The sequence below is a fragment of the Phoca vitulina genome, unplaced genomic scaffold (genome assembly GCF_004348235.1).
Source record: "Phoca vitulina isolate PV1807 unplaced genomic scaffold, GSC_HSeal_1.0 scaffold44, whole genome shotgun sequence".
Taxonomy (NCBI): domain Eukaryota; kingdom Metazoa; phylum Chordata; class Mammalia; order Carnivora; family Phocidae; genus Phoca; species Phoca vitulina.
Window position 1 is genome coordinate 8,520,861 of NW_022589747.1, and position 18,110 is coordinate 8,538,970.

Here is an 18,110-nt window from a genome sequence, read left to right on the forward strand (position 1 = left end):
CACATGCACGTACATGTGTGCACAATTTACACATATGCACGTACATGTGTGCACACATTTATATACACATGCACGTACATGTGCGCACACATTTATATACACATATGCACGTACATATGCAATTTATATACACATATGCACATACATGTGTGCACACCCACAATTTATATACACATATGCACGTACATGTGCGCACACACGCACACAATTTATAAAAACACGCACGTACATGTGTGCACACACATTTATATACACATATGCACATACATGTGTACACACACACATTTATATACACATATGCACGTACGTGTGTGCACACACACGCACGCACACACACACATTCTGGCTTTAAGGAGCTTAGTATCTGTAAAATGTGGCCATATGGACTCCCTATGATTATAGATCCAAGGCTATTATTTTATTTCTTTGAAAGCAACCATTCTTTTAAAACTGAAGTACTTAGCATTTAAAAAATAGGCAGAAAATCAGTTACTATCACTGAGAACAGACTGCTCTCTGCACCATGGATTCCAAAACTGAGGAACACTGCCCAACCATACCAGTTAGACTCCTGCCTACCTTATTCATGAAGAATCAGAGGACATTCATCAATGTGCTACTAACCAATTAAAAAACATTTTTATTCAAGTATAATTAACATAGTTATATTAGTTTCAGATGTAGGATATACTAATTCAATAATTCTCAGTGCTGCTAACCAATTTATTATAAACATATTAGAACTTGGGAAATAAAGTTCGGTAATTAAACACTGAATAAACAGGCTAAAAAAACTGTTGTTTTTTTCTTCCAAAGGGGAATAAACTCTCTCTCTTACTACGTTTTTTTAAAAGGGGAAAGAAGCGCCTGGGTGGCTCAGTTGGTTAAAAGGGGAAAGAAGGCCATTTTTCATGACATTCAATTATCAGTTAATTCTTCACCTAATTCAGGACTCTAATGTTTATGACAGTGTGACTAGTTTGTCTGAAGAAGTTTTAACAGCTATTTTCAAGAAGCTATTTCAGGTAGCACCTAAACTTCTACAGGAGCTCCACCTGCTTGTGTTTTGACTGCTTACGGACAAAACTCCTACCCTACCCTCAAACTGTTTCATCACCTTTACCATCCTTTACTTGCTCTTTCTTCTTCCATGATAGGAAAATGTTTATCCAAGAGAGGTGCACTCAGAAAGTGCAGTATTTCATTTTAATTTCTCCTATAAAGTAAAATATGAAGGACAGAAGGAAGGAGAGTAAGAAGGGAAGGAGGGAAAATAACCCATTATTTCCTATCAAATTTGATAAATATCTATGATGAAAAAAAGATAAGTTTGTTTATTTTGAAATTGTTTTAATTTACAAATACAAAACACCTTGGAAGACAAAAAAATGAAAGAAAAACACAAAACATATAGGCAAATTTTTACTCCATGACCTTCTCAAATCCTCACTTATTCACCAATCCCCAAGATGAAAAACTCTTCTAAAAAGGTATTCAGCCGCCACTGTAAAAGAAAGAAAAATGGTCCATTTCAGTGTATAGAACATTTTAATAACAATAATTATTTGAATTGCAATACGCTACAATTTTATGGAACTAAAATCAGTTATTTGAGAACCCCAAGAGAGCATAAAGGAGAAGAAACTGTACTTTGAAATCTTGGAACGGAAAAGATCCTTAGAGATGACGTGGCTTCTGCACAGGCTTATTTTAAAAACTCACAATCCTCTTTTGGGAAATGTGTTTAACAGTCTGAGTCCTATTTAACAGTCTTGTCTTTCTGAACAAGACGGAAAATATGAATTACATACAGGACAGTTAGTTGGTTAAGTTTTTCAATTTGATATACAATCAGCCAGTTGAAAATAAAGAATAAAACTAGCTCAACCATTCCCAACTACAATCACTAAAAAACAGGGGTTTAATCATACTAAAAACAAAAATCACCTTTTCTACAAAAGAACTTCTAAATTTCAAAAGCCTAAACATTGTAACAGTATGTGCAGATATACATTTCAGTATTGTTTAATAATTTTTCTTAAGTAGGCTCCACACCCAATATGGGGCTTGAACTCACCACCCTTGAGATCAAGGGTGGCACGCTCTACCAACTGAGCCAGCCAGGCGCCCCTAGTATTGTTTAGTAATGTTAAAAAAAGAAAAGTAATTGTATTACTAGATGAAAGTAATACGCCTGAAAGAAATACTCCTGAATATATGCTTTAATGTTAAGTATTTTTAATGTTTATGTTATTAAATTGTATTGCTGTAACTAAAATATCCACAACCATGTAAGTCCTTTAAATTATCATACTACGGCCATTACTTTTGACTGCTGTAATTGTATAGAAGAGGAAAAACTTTTATCATGAGGAAAATAAAAAGTGGTAATGCAGCCTAATGAAAGAGAAGCTTGTGATTATATTTCATTTGCTATCATCCCAAAATAACTAGAACAGTGACTTATGCTCTTTTCAAGAGGGGAAAAAAAGATCTTTTGGTTTTACAGATGTCAAAGAATACCATGAGAAGAGTAAGTTTTGGTAGCTTTTCTCACAGAATGTCTTATTTGGTCTTCATGTTAATGTAAAAACTATCTGAAGGTAGATTTTTAACTCCTTAAACTCTGAAAGAATTTTGTTACTAGAAGACAAGTTTTCTAAGTAACTAGCTGTTGAACAATCTCTGACTGGTAAGATTGGTAAAAGATATTGTGTGTTTGCCACGGAAAGAATTAAGAGAAAGGAAACCAAATACTTGTTTCAAAACCCTCTTGGGAACAATCCGACTAATCTCAATCCAAAAGGGGGCGCTAAGAGTGCCTGTCCTAAACAGTAAGGCCACAATTTAGACAATGAAATAAAAGATTTTCTAGTACAAAACTAGGATAAATAACAATGTTGGATAGATTAAAAACTCCAAAGCCTTCCCTAAGGGAATCTAGGAAAAAGGAATTTAACAAGGATAATGTTCCATTCTTAAGCGCAGAGGGATAGGGAGAGAGAATCTCCAGCAGACTCCCCAAGAGGAGCCTGACGCGGGGCTCGATCTCACAACCCTGAGATCATGACCTGAGCCAAAATCAAGAGTCAGACACTTAACCAACTGAGCCACCCAGGTGCCCTTCAATTGGTATTCTATCCTCGACATTGTCTATTTCAAAAAGTTTACTTACACAATGATGTTATTAATAGGGATATGGATCAACTTCACAAAAAAGCCAATGAATCCCATTATAGCAAATCCTATTGCTGTTGCCATGGCAATCTTCTGGAATTCTGGATTTAAAAACACAAAATTTAGATTATTTTTTGCATTGTCATTCCAAGTATAGGAGAGAAAACTAACAGTGACATAAACAAACATACTAGTGGACATTTCTCCTCATAGTAAATATATAATTTTAAATTAAACAAAACATGATATTAAGAAATAAATTGCTTGACAGATTTTTAAATTTTCGAATTTTATTGATATTTAAGTACAAAGAAATAAAGTGGCTACCCATGCTAGTGAATCCACCAACAAGCAACAAAATATTCTACCTTCTTGGGGGGAAATCGGAGGGGGAGACGAACCATGAGAGACTGTGAACTCTGAGAAACAAACTGAGGGTTCTAGAGGGGAGGGGGGTGGGGGGATGGGTTAGCCTGGTGATGGGTATTAAAGAGGGCACGTTCTGCATGGAGCACTGGGTGTTATACGCAAACAATGAATCATGGAGCACTACATCAAAAACTAATGATGTAATGTATGGTAATTAACATAACATAAAAAAATTTAAAAAAAAAGAAAACAATAAAATGATCACCATAAAAAAAAAAAAAAAATTCTACCTTCTTAGCAAATGAACAGAATACCAAAAAGAAATGAAACATGAATAAAATATACAGAATATGTTTTAAAAGTTGTTATACTGTTAAAAGTATTAATTATAGAAACACAGAACATGACTTTTTTTTTATAAATAGGTCTGTTGTCTTTGGTATCACAATGAAGCCAGAAATAAAGCTTGAGAGATCAAACTGGGCTGGGCACAATCTTATGTAAATGCTTCCATTTAATGTCATTTCCTCAGGGCGCTCCCCCTGCCCTCCTGACTTGGTTAGTCCTATTATGTGCTGTCCAAACTCCTACTTCTCTTCTGTAGTAATTACCACAGCTGTAATTAAAGTGATAATTGCCATTCATGACTGTCTTCCCTGAAAGATTCTAAACTACCCCAGAGCAAGGACTATTCTCTATTACATGTTTTTATGTATTATACTACATATATACTACAATGTAATATATTCTCTATTACATTCCCAGCTCCTAACTTCGGGCAGCACTCAAATGAATAAAGGTAAACAAATTCTGGTGCACCTTTTAACAGATGAATTACGATAAGTAAGAATTTAACTTCCTAGGTTGGACACAACAATACTGTTGATTTCATGTTAAGGTTCTGCTCAGGGGAGGAAGGGGAGGGGGCAGTGGCGGAGCAGGGAGGACTCCAGAAGATTTCCCAGAGTGGACATGGGGAAGACATTAAAAACTCTGAAGTCATTAACTATGACTGAGGCAAACCTAACATGGAAAATAAGACTGTGATAATATTTCACCATTTGAAAATACATAAACAGAAAAATCTGTATAGTGTAAAAAAGTGTATAAAATTTAGGAAGAAGTGACAGGATTAAAAAGCAATAAAGCAAAATTAATCCCTACAAATGTTGATGGAAATAACGCATGAGTTATTAAACAGGAAGATTTTAATCAAAGAAAAGACGTAGGAAAATGCAAAGATTTAACCTTCCCCCCCATTTTAAAGCTATTACCTTTTCTATCAGGTTTAGTGCATCTTTTAACCAGCCGAATTGAGTCCTTCACAAACTGCCGACTTGGCTCAACAAACTGCATTACCTGATCCATGATGCCTGTGGAGTAAAAGGATACTCACTGGTATTCCTCATCATAAAGTACTGCTCAGGTATCAAAATGTAAAGGAGACCAGCCATGAATTCATGTCTGAGATGAGTCAATTCCATCTCATAAAATAAAACAAAAAAAAAAATACAGATTCCAAGCCTAAACTGACATTATTTTTATACACTCCAGTGAAACATCAGATCAAAGGCAATAAAAAAAGCACAGGTCTTACCTCCGTTTTTATGCTCCTAACGTAACAGGCTAAATAATTAACCCATCCTCTCCTTACCCACTCTGCGGTCTTCTCATTGTTCCTGCTAAGGAACCAGCAACGTTGGGATCCAACAAATATTTTCTATATTTTATCTCAGACGCTCAGAAACCGGTGTCAAGTGCAGTGAGGGCCAACGACGGTGCTGCAAGAGTCTAGACTAGAGGCAACGTGGATCTCAATCTGATTGTTCTGAACTATGGCCACACAACACTTTTAGGAAAGAGTCTATTTGTGTGGAATACATCTATAAAATTTTCAGAAGATTAACTAAACCAAGATCCGGATTCTGAGCAGCTCTTACCTATACTCCAAACCTTTAGTCTGCACACACCTGTTAAGAAAACACCACTTATATTTCATCACATAGGTTCTTCTGAGACCTGCATCGCCCAATAGAGAAACATCATCCAACCCCAGCTTTGAGAGCCACTGGTTATGAAAGACTGAGGCCAATTTACTGCCTGCATCCTACTTTATCTCTCGTGTTTAGACGAGTGGCCGGGCACATGAACACTCAATAAATTTCTGTTAAATCAATGAATGAGTCCCACTCTAAGAGCAGCTGGCGGTTCAAATCCCGGTCTATGGAATATAAGCTCTCCGAGCTCCACTTTGCTCACCTAGGGCGGGCAGGCGGTTTAAAATTCTATAAACATTCTGAGCCAAGCACGTCGGGTCTGCCTGTTTTCTTGAGTTCACTTAACTTAGTTCTTCAAATCCAGTGGGCTAAACCTTACAGACGTCCCGAAGAAAGCTAAGGGCTATTTCTTCGGGGTGGGGGGCAGCACAAGGCACAACACTGCACTCACTTCCAGCGGAGGGGATCCGGTAACACACCGTGATCTCTCGATCTAGAATCCAGACCAATCCTCCCACTGGAGCCCACAGAAAGGGTGGCAGGGCCAGGGCTGAATACAGCTCTTCCGAGACAGGACGCTACCCACAAATCCCCAGAGCCAACCCCGAGGGGGCTCCGGCGGCCGGCCGCTAACTCTTGACTAGAGCACAGAACACACCAACAGCCCCCAACAGAGTACGAGCTGCACACAGAGGAGGCCGAGGGCAAACAGCCAGAGAGCCGAAGCCTGGGCCAGGACTTTAAGCGCTGAAGGACCAGAGGCCATCAGAGCCACTCTCCTTCGGGATCTCGGGAGGCCGCGGCCCTGGGACTTTGCTTCCACAGAAGGCCGTGCGAGTAGGTGTGCGGGCAGCTGGAAGCGCCGGACCTCGGTCTCAGACCTGAGCGAGCGGCCCTTCTTACCGCCCGCCCAGAGCCTCCCGGCAACACCCACCGGCTCGCCCACGCCCGCCGCCGACAGTCACAAAGGGTTCATCCCCAAGCCCACCACGACACAGAGCCTCACCTGCCAGCCAACGACTCAGACGCCAGCGACACGTAGCACAAGAATGAACGGACCTAGGGCCACCGGAACCGGAAACCGGTTATCTGGCCTCTAGCCCGCCCACCCTTTCGTTCATTGGTCCTTTACGCGGAGACATCAGTGCGCAGGCGCAGCTCGAAGTACGGCTCGGACACGCATCCCGGAAGAGGTACGCTGCGGCGCTTGGCATAAATAGAGATCCATCAGGACTCTTATTGTTGGTAGGAGTGTAAGATGATGCGATCTTTTTGGAAAAGGTTTGGCAGTTTGTTATAAAACTAAGCACACATCACCCTATTACCTCATAATTCCAATTTTAGGCATTTACTGAAGATACATGAAAATATATCCACCTAAAGACTTGTGCAAGAATATAGCACGTTTATTTGTAATAGTCAAAAAAAGTGAAGTGATTCAGGGGTCCATCAAAAGAAGAATAGACAGGATGATGTATAGAAATGTTGAATTACTGTATTGTATAACTAACACTAATCTAACACTGTATGTTAACTGGAATTAAAAACTTTTTAAAAAGAACATATAAACAAAAAGGTATATTTCCACAATTAAATGCTATTACACAATTGAGAGAGAAAAAAAAATGTATCTATGCAACAATACTGATGAATATCAAAAACCTGGTGAGTGAAATAGGTCTCTGAGAAAGAGTGCATACTTTGCAATTCTGTTTTTAAGGAGTTCTAGGCAAGGTAGAATTAATGTATGTTGAAAACAGTGTTTGGAAGTAACGATTGAGGATAAGGAAACGGGTGAAAATATGTAACTTGACAAGGGTTAGGGTTACACAGGTGTCTTAGTTCAGGCTGCATAACAAAATACCATAGACTGGATGACTTAACCCATAAATATTTATTTCTCACAGTTCTGGAGGACAGAAGTCCCAGATTAGGGTGCCCGCATGGTTGGGTTCTTGGTAGAGGACCTCCTCCTTGTTTACAGAGGACTGTCCTCTCTTTATATCCTCATACAGCTGAGAGAGTGCTAGTCCTTCCCCTTATATGGTACTAATCCCTTCATTGGGCTCCACCCTCATTACCTAATTACCTCCGAAAGGCCCCACCTCCATCACAGTAGTACTTCAACAAAAGAATGTGTTTGGGGAGTTCAAATGTTCAGTCCATAGTAGCAGGTGTATGCATTTCTCACAGCTCATCAAATAGTACTCTTAAGGTCTCTGCATTCTACTATATGTAAAATTTGCCTCAAAAACTAAAGCACTATAAACAGATATTGAACCCTGGTTAAACAGGAGTGAAGTATACAATTATCTGCAGTTTACTTAGGTAAAAAGGTGGATTCATGGTTTGATAGAAGAATGGATAGGTAAGTGATAAAGCAAATATAGGAAAGTGTTAATTGCAGACTCTTAGGTGTGGTGGTGTAGGTATTCACTGAACAATTTTTATGTATGAAATCTTTTGTAATATGGGGGAAAGTATAGACAGATCACTAAGTCAAGTTTTTTTTAAATTTTGGTCTGACAAATAATGATGAATATAAATTGAAAGTACATGTGATAGAAATTTTAAATTGCCCCTTAATTTAAAAATATCAGTGAAATACTAATGGTGTCATTTGAGATAAGCTGAATTAATGCTCCATTTAGATTCCTGAATCTCTGCCTGAAGGAAAAAAAAGTTAAAAACCCTGTGTAGATAGAAAAAATTTTAAAACATCACATTTAAGTAATAAAGCCTCTGGTTAGATTAATGAATATTTTACTCAGAGTTTTCATCTTTTGTTCCTTAAAGTAGGAAAATATAACCTCTAATTGCAAATGGGATATATGATATTTTTTACATTTATTTTATTTGCAAGCAAGATCTCTTTGCTTCTTTGAAGGAGAGTTAAAAATTATAGCTCTACATCTTCCTTTTATAGACTTTCAAAGTGGGTATTGAAAACATATAACTAAAGTTTTCATTGCATAATTTAAGAAGTTCTATTTTTTCTTACAAAATAATATTGTATCATATGATGTGATATATGTATGTATGTATATATGTCTATGTTTAGGAAAAGGCTAATTTAGATTTGCTAATGTTTAAATTTTATTACCATTGACAGTTCTTACCAGTTTACATTTTCAAACTTTAAAGTTCTTTTTTTTTTTCTTAAGGTAATAAGATATTTCATAAAGGGATAGTAAAACTCTACCATATCCTGGGTTTTAGGGACATTCCTACCTTAGAACAAATCCCTGGGAAGCTATGCTTCAATATCCAAGTGGTGAGAACAAACCCCTGCTGATTTGACCCCGCATACAGAAACAAATGCTAGTTACAGAGCTCACCATTTCGATGTTGATGTCACAACAGCTATCCTTGACTTGTGTCAGCTGTGATGTTCTCTTATTTGTTTACTTGCTTCAACTAGGCTTACGTATTTTTGTTCTCTTATCTTTTAATTCTTCTGTAACATCCTGCCCCTCCTTATTCTCCCAACTCTCTATTTCCTTTTACTAGGCTTCCTTTAAATCCCTCTTCTTGGGAATTTATATTTTATTTCCCCTCTAAGATAAATAGTACTTTTATAAGGTAAGAACCACACAACAAAAAGGTGGGGAGCAGGGAAGATCTGTGAAGAACCAAGGACCCCATAGCATCTATCTTTTTGTTGTATATTACCTAATCTAAGTATCAGAAACTGGGAAGAGCTACATTTTTTTAAAGGGAGAAGGTGATGCTCAGTAAGTATAATAGACCTACAGTTGGAGTAATACAAAATCATACAAGTGTTACTAGAGCTCCAGAAAAAAATTAACGATTGCCCATAGAAACAAAGAGTCTTTGGGGCAAAAATATTTTGGAGTTAAATATGATCAAGTCAAATACAGTTTTTAAAGTACTTTAAAGAAGTTATTCTGTCTTAATTCCCCATAAACACAGTAACTAGAATAGGGCAATGAAAATGATTTGAGAGTTTTAGATGGCAAATACTTAATTACCAGCAACCCTACATTGTCAGTTCTAATAAACAATTCTTGTTAGTTCTCTACAGCATTTGACACCATCATCTACTTCCTCTTGAAACTCTCTGCTACCTTTACTTTAGGATAACCAAAAACAAAAACAAAAAGGTACTTTCCCGACCATTTCTGAGTCTGCTTCAGAGACTTTATTTCCTGCACTGGTCCTGTAAGGTCAAGATAGGCTAACTGCTCTAACACGCAAACACAACATCTGGTTTAACACCATGTTTATTTCTTGCCCATACCCCATCTAAGGTGGACACAGTCATTTAGCATCTCAGGCTCCTTAAATTGTGTAGTCCTGCCAGTTTCTAGGGCCTTGGGGTCTTCTGGAGCCTCCTTTACATCCAGCCAGGAGATCAAGGAAGAGAAAGAATGTGGAGGCTTGAGTGAGACTTCAGAGGCCTGAAAACAGCATCCATCACTTTTCCCTGAATCTCATTGACCAGAATTCACCAGTATGGCTTCACTGAACTGTAGAAGTCGCAGGAAACAGTTTCATTGTGTGCCAGAGGAGGAAGGAGACATTAGTATGACTGAATAATCAGCCAGTCTTTAGCATTTTCTTAACTATTTATGTTCCTAAGAGTTCCATTCTCAACCTGTTCTTGCATTTTAGATTTTTCAGTTGATTCTTGGGATTTTGACTACTATGAGTAGATTACTGACAAGTCTATATCTCTGATCAAGGTTTTTTAAAAAATTAATTAATTAATTAATTTTTTAAAGTAATCTCAACACCCAACGTGTGGCTCAAACTCACAACCCCGAGAGCAAGAGTTACATGTAACTCCACCAGATCTTGTTTAATGAAAAAAACAAGGTAGAGAAAAATGTGTACAGTATGTCACAACTCATCTGAGAAATTTTAATAATATCTCCACATATATAATGTTTTTCCAAAGATTTTTAAAATATATTAATTTAGAGAAGGAGAGAGAAAGTGCTTGGGTGCGCACGAGGGGGTGGGGGAGGGACAAGCAGACTCTGCACTGACCTGAGCCAAAACCAAAAGTCAGATGCTCAACTGACTGAACCACCTACATGCCCCTATATTTAATTTTTTTAACGAAAAGATGAACTTTGAAAATTATATGACTACCTGTAGTGTAAAGAGAATAAGGATAGAAGCGAAACCTATTTAGTTTTGATTTTGGAACTGTGAATATTTTATTTGATTACTTTTAAAGTTAATCTTTTAAGAGAAACTTTTGCAATATAGCGCAACTGTTCTAAATTATTTTGGAACAGTAATCTGTGTGATAGAAGGATAAAATGAAAAGCATAGGCTTAAAGAGTTTTTAGTTATATTTTTGGTAGGATTGATGGTATTGTTTTTGAGACTTATTTGTGTATTATGGGATAAAATAAGTGAGTAACTATGTTGATGTCATTGAAAACCAGAATTTTCAGAGTTCCTGAAAGGAAAAGCAGGTAAAAGACTGGCATGGTTAAATTAAAGCCCTGTCATCTTTAGTTTGAATTGGAAGTACCATGAATTTATGGAGTATTTTATCTGAAAGAAAATAAACAAGATTACCTGGTTCTGTGCTCTAAAAAGGCCTAGAAACAGTGTTCAGCCCAGTAGCAATGAGTTCCTAGCCCCAGATTACGGCCTCTCTATACTATTTTCTAGGAAAAGAAACCAGTGCTTTGTGGAAAAATGGAAGATTCAAGGCTGAGGCAGGAAATCTACAGGATGAGTCTGGACTATTATTATCCAAGAAGGCTACTAGAGTTCTGTCAGGACTCAGGAGCTCACCTGAAGAGCTTCCTTCTGGCTAAAGATGGGACAATAAGGATGATAAATGCAGTGTGTTGAAACGCATTGAATATGTGTAAATCCATGTGTTTATAAGTATATCAAAAAACTTTTCAGTCATGTAATTAATTTGAAAACAGGCAAATAAAGGGTAAGAATCAGGCATTTATTCTAATTTTCCTGTACCATCTGACCAAACTCATTGATAAGGGGAAACTTCTTTTTATGAAATTATTGCAGGTACTAAACAGTGGCAACAAAATGATACATAGTGAGAATATTACATGTTGTACTAACAATAGATTAATGGACCTAGCTATAGATCAGATTAACAGACATTTCCAATAAAGGACCAGATAGTAAATATTTTAGTGTTGGAGGCCATAAAGTCTCTGTTGTAGCTCTACTGTTGTAGTGAAAGCTGCCATATGAAACATGTAAAAGAATGGATGTGACTGTGTTCCAATAAAACCTTATTTACAGTAATAGATAGAAGATCAGATGGTCCACAGGCCATAGTTTTCCAACCCACAATCTAGGTACTGCTTATCAATGCCTGATAACATCACAAAAGAGAGAAGATCAGACATGTACCCCTGATGTAAGAACGACATAACATCACCTATGAAATAGCTTTGACAAAAGGTAAGAATAATTAAACCTAGTCTCTCATCAAAACTATAGATGTAATGATCGATTTACAAAAAATATAGGGACTGAAGAACATGTTAAACTTCACCACCAGTATGCAGCCAGGGGAAAAAAAAAAATGTACATTGGGAGAAATTACAGGACAGATGGCTGTTTTCTAAAAAAAAAAAAAAAATTGCAAGGAAAAAAAGAATCTATGAATTATATATATGTGTATATATATATGTGTGTGTGTATATATGTACACATATAAAGATATATCCATTTATTTGTTTTAGAGAGAGCCAGGCAAGGGGCAGAGGGAGAGGGAGAGAGAATCCACAAGCAGACTCCTTTCTGAGCACAGAGCCCATCGTGGGGCTCAATCCCAGGACCCTGAGATCATGACCTGAGCCAAAACCAAGAGTCAGCCACTCAACCGACAGCCACCCAGGTGCCACTATGAATCAAATATATTTAAAAAGTATGACAATTAATGACATATTTATCCTGAGTCAATAAGCTGATATTTTAAACACACATGAATTATATCTATAATATTAAAATTATTGTTAATAATTTAGGAGTGATCCTGTTATTGCCCTAACTTTTAAGATAGGTGAAAGAAGAGTTGCTAGTTGGGGAGTGGGGAGGGTAGTCCATCAGTTTAGCTGTTTTATAAACTGGATTCTGCATAATACTTAAGTCTGTGGTTGTACCGTTTTTTGGTTGATCTAGTATTTTAACTCCTCATCTAGGGGCAGGCAGGGAAGGTTGTCAGTAATTTCTCCCTAACTCCCTGAGTTATATAGTACTGCTACAGAGAGTGAAACATGTGCAAACATAGTGTCAAAATTACCCATGTAGTGTATATTTAGGACAAATTCCATCCACATTTTGACATAGGTTATTATCTTAATTTTCTTGGTTGTTGAGTACATCTTAAAACATGACTATATTTTGAGATATTTTTAGCAAAAATAATACATGCTAATTATTTTAAAAATTCAGACAATACAGACAAGTAAAAAAAAAATGTTGAAAATAACCACTATCCTTCACCTGGTAAAATGCTTTATTAACAGACAAATCTCATTCCAGTTCTCTCTATGCAGATATACAGATATCTAGGTGAATAACCAGAAAATAGATACATAAAAAAATATCATATTAAAAGTATGTATAAATACTTTGAGTTTAACAAGAAAAATGAACTGAAATCAAAATGAAAATTTCTTATTTCTGAATGTAAGATAAACATTTATTTACTGCATGTGGTATTGCTCCTTAGTTATAACTCTTAGGTTATTTTTTCTTAAAAAAAATGAGAAAAACATGAAGGTTGGAGTTATTGTAAGATATATATTCTTAAAATGTTTTAATTTTAGGCCATAAAATTGGTACCTTGCTGTGATGAGAAAATTAACACCCTTCCTCCTTACTCCCCTCCCAATTTCTGTTAGTGTTTTGGAATATTCCCTAAACGAGAGATGATTCTTTTGGTGAGGCCCAGTTTAATTCATTTAAAACAATAAAGTAAAAAATTGTAAGACCCCCCCACACACACTCCTGTTCACCATCATACTAGAGTCCTAGATAATGACCTAAAACAAGAAAAAGGGTGGGAGGAAGGCATATAGATTTAAGAAAAAGAAAGAAAATTATCTTTCTTCACATATGACATGATTGACTGTAGAAAACCCCAAAGAATCAAAAAAATCTGGAACTAATAAGCAGTAAGATTACAGGATACAGAATTAATATACAAAAGTCAGTTGCTTTCCTAGATACCAGCAATGAAACATTGGAAATAAAAACTACAGCATCATTTTATTAGTACCGAAAAGAGAAGGAAGAAGGGAGGGAGGCAGGTCAACATAGATATAAATTTAAAACATGTATAAGATCTATGTTAGGCAAACTATAAAATTGATGAAGGAAATCAAAGAAGGTTTAAGTAAATGGAGAGAGATTCTGTGTTCATGGATAGGAAGACACAATATTTCAAGATGTCTATTCTTCCCAACTTGGTATTCAACACAATTCCTTTCAAGACCCCAGCAAATTATTTTGGATATCAACAAACTGATTCTAAAGTTTATGGAAAAACAAAAGACTAGCCAACACGATATTGAAGAAAGATAGAAAATTGGCAGTACTAGGCTTTAAGACTTACTGTAAATCTAAAGGAATTCAGACAGTATGGTATTGGTGAAAGAATAAACAAACAGATCAATTGAACAGAACAGACAACCCAGAGATAGGCCCACACAAATATAGTCAACTGATGTTTGACAAAAGAGCAAAAGCGTATAGTGGAGTGCAGATAGTCTTTTCAACAAAACTACTAGACCAGCTGGAAATCCACATGCAAAAAGTGAAACTAGACACAGACCTTACACCTTTCACAAAAATTAATTCAAAATGGATCATAGACCTAAGCATAAAATGCAAAACTGTAAAAAGTCTAGAAGATAACGTAAGAGAAAACCCAGGTGACTTTGAGTTTGGTAATCGGGTTTTAGATACAACGTCAAAGGACAATGCATGAAAGAAAAAAATAAGTGTGACTTAATTAAGGTCAAAACTTCTGCTCTACAAAAGACACTGTTAAGAGAATGAAAAGACAAGCCACAGACTGGGAGAACATATTTGCAAAACATATCTAATAAAGGACTGTTACTCAAAATATACAAAGAACTCTGAAAACTCAGCAGTTTGAAAAAAAATAGGCAAGAGATCTGAACAGACACTTCCGCAAAGATATACAGATGGCAAATGAGCATATGAAAAGGTGTTCAGTACCACATGTCATCAGGGAATTGCAAATTAAAACAATAATGAGATACTACTACTACTACCTGTTAGAGTGGTTAAAATCCAAAATACTGAGAACACCAAGTGCTGATAAGGATGTGGAGCAATAGAACTTTCATTCATTTCTAGTAGGAATGCAATCACTGGAAGACAGGCAGTTTCTTACAAAGCTAAACATAATCTTACAATACCATCCTGCAGTCATGCTCCTTGGAGTTGAAAACTTATGTCCACACAAAAACCTGCACGCAGATGTTTATAACAGCTTTACTTATAATTGTCAATAGTGGAGGCAACCAAGATGTCTTTCAGTAGATTAATGGATAAATGAACTGATACATCTATACAATAGAATATTATTTAGTGATAAAAGGAACTATCAAGCCATGAAAAGGCATGGGAGATGCTTAAAAGCATATTGCTAAGTGAAAGAAGCCAGTCTGAAAAAGCTGCATACTATGTGATTCCAACCATATGATATTCTGCAAAAGGCAAAACTGTAGACAGTTAAAAAATTAATGCTTGCCAGGGCATTGAGGAGCAGCAGGAAAAGGAGGAATAAGTGAAGGACAAGGCATCTTTAGTGCACTGAAACTATTCTGTATGACACTGTAACGGTGGATACCAGGAAGTATACTTTTGTCAAAACCCACGGACATGCAAAACACAAAGAGTGAACCCTCGTGTAAACTATGGACTATACCATCATTGATGGTAACAAATGTATGTTAGTATAAGATGTTAATAGGGGAAACTGCAGAGGAGGTCAGGGGAGGGTATGGTAGTTTTCTGTACTTTCTATTCAATTTTTTCTGTGAACACTACTCAAAGTCTATCAGTAAAAATTAAAAATGAATTATAAGACTCAGAGATGGAGAGAAACTAGAGTCATTCCATTGTTTTCCTTATGCTGTTTCTAAAACAAATTGAAGCAGCATTGAGACTCCTCCACTCTTTCCCTCTATCAGATAGTCTTTGTTTTTTCTTTTGTTTTGTTCTCAAGATTCTGAGAAATTCAGCATCTCTCCTAAGACAGAGTGGACAGAGATAAGTTTGACCACATACCTAGTTATAACCAACTGACTTTTTAATTTTATTATTATTTTTAAATTTTTATTTAAATTCAATTAGCCAACATATAGTACATCATTAGTTTCAGATGTAGAGTTCAGTAATTCATCAGTTGCATATAACACCCAGTGCTCGTCACATCACGTGCCCTCCTTAATGCCCATCGCCCAGTTACCCCATACCCGACCCACCTCCCCTCCAGTAACCCTCAGCTTATTTCCTATACTTAAGAGTCTCTCATAGTTTGGTTTGTCTCGCTCTCTGATTTCTTCCCATTCCATTTTTCCCTCCCTTCCCCTATGATCCTCTGCAGTATTCCTTATATTCCACAAATGAGTGAAACCATTCTTCCTCTGATTGACTTATTTCACTCAGCATAATACCCTCCAGTTCCATAGATGTCAATATAAATGGTAAGATTTCATCCTTTCTGATGGCTGAGTAATATTCCATTATATATATACCACATCTTCTTTATCCATTCCTCTGTCGATAGACACCTGGGCTCTTTCCATATTTTGGCTATTGTGGACATTGCTACTGTAAGTATTGGGGTAGATACAGGTGCCCCTTCAGATCACTGCATTTGTATCTTTGGGGTAAGTACCTAGTAGTGCAATTGCTGGGTCATAGGGTAGCTCTCTTATCAACTTTTTGAGGAAGCTCCATACTGTTTTCCAGAGTGACTGTACCAGCTTGCATTCCCACCAACAGTGTAAGAGGGTTCCCCTTTCTCCACATCGTCACCAACATTTGTTGTTTACTGACTTGTTAATTTTAGCCATTCTGACTGGTGTGGGGTGGTATCTCATTGTGGTTTTGATTTGTATTTCCCTGATGACAAGTGATGTGGAGCATTTTTTCATGTGTATGATGTCCATTTGTATGTCTTCTTTGGATAAATGTCTGTTCATGTCTTCTGCCCATTTCTTGACTGGATTATCTGTTTTTTAGGTGTTGAGTTTGATAAGTTCTTTATAGATCATGGATACTAGCCCTTAAACTGATGTGTCATTTGCATATAACTTCTCCCATTCCATACGTTGCCTTTTAGTTTTGTTGACTGTTTCCTTGGCTGTGCAGAAGCTTTTTATCTTGATGAGGTCTCAATAGTTCATTTTTGCTTTTGTTTCCCTTGCCTCTGGAGACATGTTTTGCAAGAAGTTGCTGTGGCCGAGGTCAAAGAGGTGGTTGCCTGTGTTCTCTAGGATTTTGATGGATTCCTGTCTCACATTTAGGTCTTTCATCCATTTTGAGTTTATCTTTGTGTACAGTGTAAGAGAATGGTCCAGTCTCATTCTTCTGCATGTGGCTGTCCAATTTTCCCAGCACCATTTATTGAAGAGACTGTCTTTTTGCCATTGGACATTCTTTCCTGCTTTGTCAACAATTAGTTGACCATAGAGTTGAGGGTCCAGTTCTGGGCTCGCTATTCTGTTCCATTGATCTATGTGTTTGTTTTTTTTACAGTACCATGCTGTCTTGATGATCACAGCTTTGTAATATAGCTTGAAGTCCAGCATTGTGATGCCCTCAGCTTTGGTTTTCTTTTTCAACATTGCCCTGGTGATTTGGGGTCTTTTCTGGTTCCATACAAATTTTAGGATTGTTTGTTCCAGCTCTGTGAAAAATGTCGATGATATTTTGATAGAGATTGCATTGAATGTGTAGATTGCTCTGGGCATCACAGACATTTTCACAATATTTATTCTTCAATCCATGAGCATGGAATGTTTTTCCATTTCTTCATGTCCTCTTCAATTTCTTTCATAAGTGTTCTGTAGTTTCTGTAGTTTTCTGAGTACAGATCCTTACCTCTTTTGTTAGGTTTATTCCTAGGTATCTTATAGTTTTTGGTGCAATTGTAAATGGAATCGATTCCTTAATTTCTCTTTCTTCAGTCACATTGTTAGTGTATAGAAATGCAACTGATTTCTGTGCATTGATTTTATATCCTGCCATGTTGCTAAATTGCTATATGAGTTCTAGCAATTGTGGGGTGCAGTATTTTGGGTTTTCCACATAAAGTATCATGTCATCTGTGAAGACTGAGAGTTTAACTTCTTCTTTGCCAATTTGAATGCCTTTTGTTTCTTTTTGTTGCTGATAGCTGAGGCTAGGACTTCTAGTACTATGTTGAACAACAGTGGTGAGAGTGGGCGTCCCTGTTGTGTTCCTGCCCTTAGGGGAAAAGCTCTGAGTTTTTCCCTATTGAGAATGATATTCTCTGTGAGCTTTTCATAGATGGCTTTTATGACATTGACGTATGTT

The 18,110-nt window shown here is 36.9% G+C and overlaps 1 protein-coding gene across 1 annotated transcript; it reads right to left on the reverse strand.

Moving 5' to 3' along the window:
* Window positions 1-541: 541 nt before the first annotated feature.
* Window positions 542-6,638, reverse strand: SEC61G (SEC61 translocon subunit gamma). The gene is made up of 4 exons (XM_032430564.1): window positions 6,550-6,638; window positions 4,821-4,919; window positions 3,176-3,278; window positions 542-1,504 (listed from the first exon to the last, which is right to left on the reverse strand). The coding sequence occupies exons 2-4, from the start codon at window positions 4,912-4,914 to the stop codon at window positions 1,495-1,497; spliced, it is 207 nt and encodes a 68-aa protein (XP_032286455.1). The 5' UTR covers window positions 4,915-4,919; window positions 6,550-6,638; the 3' UTR covers window positions 542-1,494.
* Between the last annotated feature and the right edge of the window lie 11,472 nt (window positions 6,639-18,110).